The sequence below is a fragment of the Otolemur garnettii genome, unplaced genomic scaffold, assembly GCF_000181295.1.
Source record: "Otolemur garnettii isolate 467f Iridium unplaced genomic scaffold, OtoGar3 scaffold00006, whole genome shotgun sequence".
In the NCBI taxonomy this organism is placed as follows: Eukaryota; Metazoa; Chordata; class Mammalia; order Primates; family Galagidae; genus Otolemur; species Otolemur garnettii.
This window is the reverse complement of record NW_003852401.1, coordinates 8,515,732-8,522,836: the sequence shown is the minus strand read 5'-3', so window position 1 is coordinate 8,522,836 and position 7,105 is coordinate 8,515,732. Positions and strand designations below refer to the sequence as shown.

Here is a 7,105-nt window from a genome sequence, read left to right as displayed (position 1 = left end):
TGCCTGCCACAACACCTGGCTATTTTTTTTGTTGTTGCAGTTTGGCCGGGGCTGGGTTTGAACCCGCCACCCTCGGTATATCGGGCCAGCGTCCTACTCATTGAGCCACAGGTGCCACCCTATTCATTTGTTTTAAAAGACAGTTTTAGGCTGGGCCTGGTGGCTCATGCCTGTAATCCCAGAACTCTGGGAGGCCAAGGCAAATGAATTGCTTGAACTCAGGAATTTGATACTAGCCTGAGTAAAATTGAGTCCCTGCATCTAAAAATAACTGGATGTTGTGGCGAGTGCCTGTAGTCCCAGCTACATGTGAGGCTAAGGCAAGAGGATTGTTTGAGCCCAAGAGTTTGAGGTTTCTGTAAGCTATGACACCATGGCACCCCACTGAGGTTGACAGTGTCTTTAAAAAATATATTAAAATGTAAGACAAAATGAGACTCTGTCTTAAAAAAAATCAACAATTTTATTGGTAGTATATTACTTCTGGTAGTAAACATAAACTATCTTTGTGATGTTAGTGGCTGTTATTGTCTCAATGCCTAGATAAAGTCATTAGGAGCTATAAAATATAATAGTCTAATACTGGCATTTCTTCTTTGTAATATGAATATAATACATTACAAGGAGAAACATCACATCTTTTTTTTTTTTTTTTGCAGTTTTTGGCCGGGGGCTGGGTTTGAACCAGCCACCTCCAGCATATGGGGCCAGTGCCCTACTCCTTTGAGTCACAGACACCACCCAAAACTTCATATCTTTTGCTTGGTTTTCTAAAGATGAAATTTAGGCTTGGCCCCTGTAGTGGTTATGGCGCCAGCCACATACACTGAAGGTGGTGGGTTTGAATTCAGCCTGGGCCAGCTAAACAACAATGACAACTGCAACAAAAAATAGCTGGGCGTTGTGGCATATGCTTGTGGTCCCAGCTACTTAGGAGGCTGAGGCAAGAGAATCACTTCAGCCCAAGAGTTGGAGGTTGCTGTGAACTGCCACAGGACTCTACCAAGGGGTGACATAGTAGGACTCTGTCTCAAAAAAAAAAATGAAATTTATTTTGGAAAGGCAAAATAAATGTTTGATCCTTTCATCTTATTTACCAGTTTTCAAAATAACACGTTAGGTCTCTATCATTCTTCAAGGTGATCAGTTAATTTGGGGGAATAGAGTACTATGAACTCATTGATTTAAACATTTATGTTTAGGAGAGAATCAGTGAGGAAGAAATAAGTAAATCAATAAATAATAAACATTTCTGTTTAAATTTAACTATTTTCTTTCTTTCTTTCTTTCTTTATTTATTTTGAGACAGAGCCTCAAGCTATCCCCCTGGATAGAGTGCCATGGCATCACAGCTCACAGCAACCTCCAACTCCTGGGCTTAAGCGAGTCTCCTGCCTCAGCCTCCCAAGTAGCTGGGACCACAGGCGCCCGCCACAACGCCCAGCCATTTTTTTGGTTGCAGCCATCATTGTTGTTTGGTGGGCCTGGGCTGGGGATTCGAACCCGCCACCTTAGGTGTATGTGGCTGGCGCCTTAGCCGCCTGAGCCTGTTTTCTTTATTGATTCTTATTTTACACTGTCTTTGCTTAGCTAGGAGCCTTTGTAAGTTGGTTCATTAGTTCTCTTGAGGTAACTCTAGTGGCTTTTTTTTTTTTTTGAAACAGAGTCTTAAGCTGTGACCCTGGGTAGAGTGCCATGGTGTCATAGCTCATAGCAACCTCCAACTCGGGCTCAAGCAATCCTCTTGCCTCAGTTTTTCTATTTTTAATTTTTTTATTAGAGACAGAATCTCACTTTATCACCCACAGTAGAGTGCTGTAGCATCACTGCTCACAGCAACCCCCAGCTCTTGGGCTTAGGTGATTCTCTTGCCTCAGCCTCCTGAGTAGCTGCGACTATAGGTGCCTGCCACAGTGCCTGGCTATTTTTTTTTGTATTGTTGCAGTTTGGCCGGGTTTGAACCTGCTACCCATGGTATATGGGGCCGGCGCCCTACCCACTGAGCCACAGGTGCTGCCCCAGTTTTTCTTTTTTTAGTAAAGACAGGGTCTCACTTTTGCTGAGGCTGATCTTGAACTCATGGGCTCAATCAATCCACCTGCCTCAGCCTTCCAGAGTGCTAGGATTACAGGCGTGAGCCACTGGACCTGGCTCTAGTGGCTTTTTTGTAATTTTTTTTTAAGCTTTCTTGCTTTCTTATATCACAAGATGTTTCATGCTATGTTATGTATTTTCTTCCTCAGGCCAGTATCAGCCATTTGTTTAAAGAACTCTGTTTTCTTTTAGAGGGAAATGGTTTTAGAGAGTACAGTGTGGCACTAGGGTATTTATTATTAATGAGTTGGTCATATATATTTTATCTTGATTATAATATGCATAACTTACAAAGGCTGGTTTTTATTTTTTCATTTCTTATTTCATTTGTATTATCAAAATGCTATTTTTAAATTCCTTCAGTTTTTATTGGAATAAAATTTTAAAACAAGTTAAATATAATTTTAATAGGAATCAGCAAAGAATATTAACACAAAAAATTACCCCATCTGTTTAGATGTAGTAGTAGAAAGATAATGTCCCACATATATCAGTATGAATCATCTGAAATGCCAATATTTCTTATAAAAATGTGAAAAGAAAGAATGAATCATACAGTAGGCCATTTCTCTTATTAATATGAGTTAGAAACTGTTTTCAAGGATCTAGTGAAATACGGATTATTAATTTTCTTGCTCAGTGATTTAAAGATAGTTAAGGTGGAGTATTTTTCTTTCATTAGGGTGTTCTTTGTGTAGCAATGGTCCTAAAATAACTGATTTTAAAAAGATAGGGAAGTATAATCTTACTGAAAAGTGCTCTTAAGCATAAGGAATTGAACAGATAATATTCACTTCTTTTTGTATTGTTTTTTAAGGATCCTTTAGGAAAAAGGCCCAATCCTCCCCCTGTTTCTGTGCCCTACTTGAGTCCTCTAGTGCTTCGGAAAGAACTTGAATCTCTGCTAGAAAATGAAGGTGACCAAGTGATTCACACATCCTCTTTCATCAATCAACATCCAATCATTTTCTGGAACCTCGTTTGGTATTTCAGACGTTTGGACCTTCCTAGTAACTTACCAGGACTTATCCTCACATCAGAGCATTGTAATGAAGGTGTACAGGTAGGGTACTATCTTCTGTGCCTACACTACATTGGTATTATGTTGAGGCTTAACTTCAAGCTCCTGAAAGTATACAACAGTAGTTTAATAAGGTTTATTCCCCTCTCATTTAAAAGTTTGGATAGGCAGTCCAAGGATGGTGCAGGGTTAGGGACTTGAGATCCTTTTCTCTTTTTGCTTAGCTCTACATAACCTCTGTTTCCAAGTTCTACTGCTCGTCCAGGATAGCTGATTACCTCCAAGTTATCACATCCACATTCCAGCCCACAGTAAGGAGAAAAATGCAGAGGAGAGTATGTCTTTTTTCTTAAGAGACAGCTCCTAGAGTTGTCTATAATATTTTCACATGTACCTCTTGGACTGAACTTCGTTATGTGGTCATATCTAGCTGCAAGGGTGGCTAGAAAGGTAGCTTTTATTCCAGACTGTCAAAGTCCCAACTTTGAAAAGACTCATACTATCCATATTTTTCAGATGATACTACATATAATTCAAAGCTAGAGAAGTAGTTCATATGCTGAATAAGTGATGGGAAAGCCAAGATCCTATCTGACTCCAAAGCTCCTACTCTACTTGCCCTAAGTCTGCTACAGACAGTGAGCTACTAGAGTTCCTTAATTTTATAGGGTGTCCAGCAGTTGCCAAACATAGGGAAAAAAAGGGAAACTATAGCTAACTGTACCTTTATTTACAAAATATTTAATACAAGATTTTACAAAGAGGTGACCAACATATACAGAATATTTTATAAATTTTGTAATGAATATTTTGTAAGTAAAAATACCAGTACATTTATCAACAGTCTCCCTCCCACTTTCCCAATGTATGGGAACTTTAGGGACACCCTATAGTATACTGAGAGACACCAGACCTCAAACATACCCATGGGGTACAACAAAATCTTTTCTTAGCCAGGTATGGTACCTCACTCCTGTAATCCTAGCACTCTGGGAGGTCGAGGCAGGTGGATTGCTTGAGCTTACACGTTTGAGACCAGCCTCAGCAAGAGCAAGACCTCATCTCTAAAAACTAGCTGGGTGTTGTGGTGGGCACCTGTAGTCCCAGCTACTGGGAAGCTGAGGCAAGAGGATCGCTTGAATCCAAGAATTTGAGGTTGCTGTGAGCTGTGACACGATAGCACTGAGGGTGACAAAGTATCTTATACTTTTATTTAAAAATGTTTTGTAGGCTTGGTGCCTATAGCTCAAGCAGCTAAGGGGCCAGCCACATACATCAGAGCTGGCAGGTTCCAATCCACCCAGGCCTGCCAAACAACAATGACAACTACAAACAAAGAATAGCCAGGCATTGTGGTGGGCATCTGTAGTCTCAGCTACTTGGGAGGCTGAGGCAAGAGAATCCCTTAAGCCCAGGAGTTGGAGGTTGCTGTGAGCTGCGACACCATGGCACTCTACCCAGGGCGTCAGCTTGAGGCTCTGTCTCAAAAAAAAAATTCAGAAGAATTTTGGGCAGTGCCTGTGACTCAGTGAGTAGGGCGCCCCCCATATACTGAGGGTGGTGGGTTCAAATCTGGCCCCGGCCAAACTGCAACAAAAAAATAGCCAGGCATTGTGGCAGGCGCCTGTAGTCCCAGCTACTCAGGAGGCTAAGGCAAGAAAATCACCTAAGCCCAAGTGCTGGAGGTTGCCGTGAGCTGTGATGCCACAGCACTCTACGGAGGGTGACAAAGTGAGACTCTGTCTCTAAAAAAAAAAAATTTGTAATGGTGATTAATCTTTCATGTGACCAGTATGCCAGTTACCAAGTTGTCATTCTAATTCCTAAAATTCACACAATGAGAGACTTAAACCTAAGAAAATAATAAGGACATTTACTGTTAGATGTTCACAAAAGTTAAAATTCTATATAGAATTTTAGGTCCAGAACTTTGAAAGAACTCATCTGTCAAGTTTTGGTAGAACCACTGTTAATTATTATGCTGAGGACACTGATACTTTCTGTTGATCTCTTTTAGCTTCCTCTGTCATCTCTGTCCCAGGATAGTAAACTTGTGTATATTCAGCTGTTATGGGACAATATCAACCTTCATCAGGAACCAGGAGAGCCTCTGTATGTCTCATGGAGAAATTTTAGTAAGTAAAATAGAATTAAAGACAGATTCAAACTATATACAACCCAGATTTCATCCATAGTTGAATGGATAAGCAAATTTAGTCAGCAATAAGGAAGAATAGACTATTAAACAAAAAAGAATGGAATTAAACAGAATTAAATTTCTCTAGAATTAAAGGGAGAAAAGCAAATTATTTTATTTTTTGAAGTTTAGTTAATGGAAATTGATTTGGTATTATACTGACCTGTATGAGAACTCTGACAGGTTCTCAGCTGAGTTGAATAGTTTTTTAATGACTTGTCAAGTACCAATTTAGTTGGGTATTTTAAGAGTAAATTCTGTATGGTGGAAGAGTAATTTAGATGTATTGGTATAGGACCATAATTTCAGTTGTACTGATGGGTACTGGCTAGTCTTGGAGATTCTGCCTTCTTTTTTCTTTTGAGACAGAGTCTCACTATGTTGCCATCTCTGGAGTGCTGTGGTGTCATAGCTCTCAGCAACTTCAAACTCTTGGGCTCAAGTAAGTCTCTTGCCTCAGCCTCTCAAGTAACTGGGACTACAGGTGCCCACTACCACAACACCTGGCTATTTTTTTGTTGCAGTTGTCATTGTTGCTTTAGCTGGCCTAGGCTAGGTATAAACCCTCTGGCCTCGGTGTATGTGGCTAGTGCCCTACCCACTGAGCTATGGGCACCGCCTCTGCCTTCATTTTTAATGTTTTGTATTTAGAACATGTTTTTACAAGGCATTTAAAGAGTTACTATTCATGTACTCAGAAGCCTTATGAGTGAATAAGAAGAATGCAAATGCTATAATCCAATTGGTAAATGAGCAAATGACATTAATAGGTAGTTTATGGAAAAAATGTTGAGTGGCTTACAAACAGTATTAGTTTGCTAGGGCTTCCCTAATAAAATAGCACAGACTGGGTGGCTTTTACAGCAGAAATGCATCTTCTCATAGTTCCAGATGCCAGAAGTCCAGAAGGTATGGTTTCTTCTGAGGCCTCTCTCCTTGGCATAGAGATGGCTCCCTCCTAGTTGTGCCCTCACACAGCCTTTCTCCATGCCTACATGCACACACCTTGATGTGTCTTTTTCTGATAAGGACAGTAGTCACATTGGATTAGAACTTCATCCTTATATTCCCTGTTAAACTTTTATTTTTCAAGACCTTTAAGTACAGTCACATTGGCAATTAGGCAGGACTTCAACATATAAATTTGGCAGGGGGGAGCACAATTCAGTCCATAACATAAACATATGAAAAATTAGTATTTAGTTAAATATAATTTTATTTTTTAAAAAGGAAAATATAAAATTATCAAATTGGCAAAAATTTAAAGATTAATAATATTGTTGAAGTTGAGAAGGAAGAACAGTTTGATACACTGTTAAAGGTATAAAATGATACGTATCTGGAGAACAGTATTGTAAACATGCAGATTTAATATGTAGACAATTAGGAATTGCAATTAGAGAACTCTGTTCTAATTAATTATAGTATAAACCTGCTTGTACCAGATGTTTACTGCAGGATTTTTTATAATAATGGCAAAATATAACATAAATATTCAACAGGAGTACTGTGGTAAATCCATACTCTGAAATGCCACGAAAAAGAATAAGTAATAATTGTTTGTATATAGGTGTTTGGAAGGATGGATGCCATTATATAGTGAATGAAAAAACACAAGTTGTAGAACAGTATAATAAATCTTTTCCCTTTCTTGTAGAATAACAAAACCACAAACTAGAAATTGTATATCTATATTTTGAAGGTATGCATAAAATATATTTCAAACTGTTAATATAGGGCTACTCAGAAAAGGAGGGGTAAAAGTTCAATCTTTTTTTTTTTTTTTTTTTTTT

The 7,105-nt window shown here is 39.0% G+C and overlaps 1 protein-coding gene across 2 annotated transcripts in view; it reads left to right on the top strand.

Annotated features, from left to right (window-relative positions):
• The window catches only part of DENND4C (DENN domain containing 4C), a 76,625-nt gene that overhangs the window by 58,189 nt on the left and 11,331 nt on the right, over positions 1-7,105 (top strand). For both annotated transcript variants that reach the window (XM_023508169.1, XM_023508170.1), the window contains 2 exons: positions 2,912-3,157; positions 5,133-5,250. In XM_023508169.1, the coding sequence (XP_023363937.1) occupies positions 2,912-3,157; positions 5,133-5,250 (364 nt within the window). The remainder of the gene's footprint in view (positions 1-2,911; positions 3,158-5,132; positions 5,251-7,105) is intronic.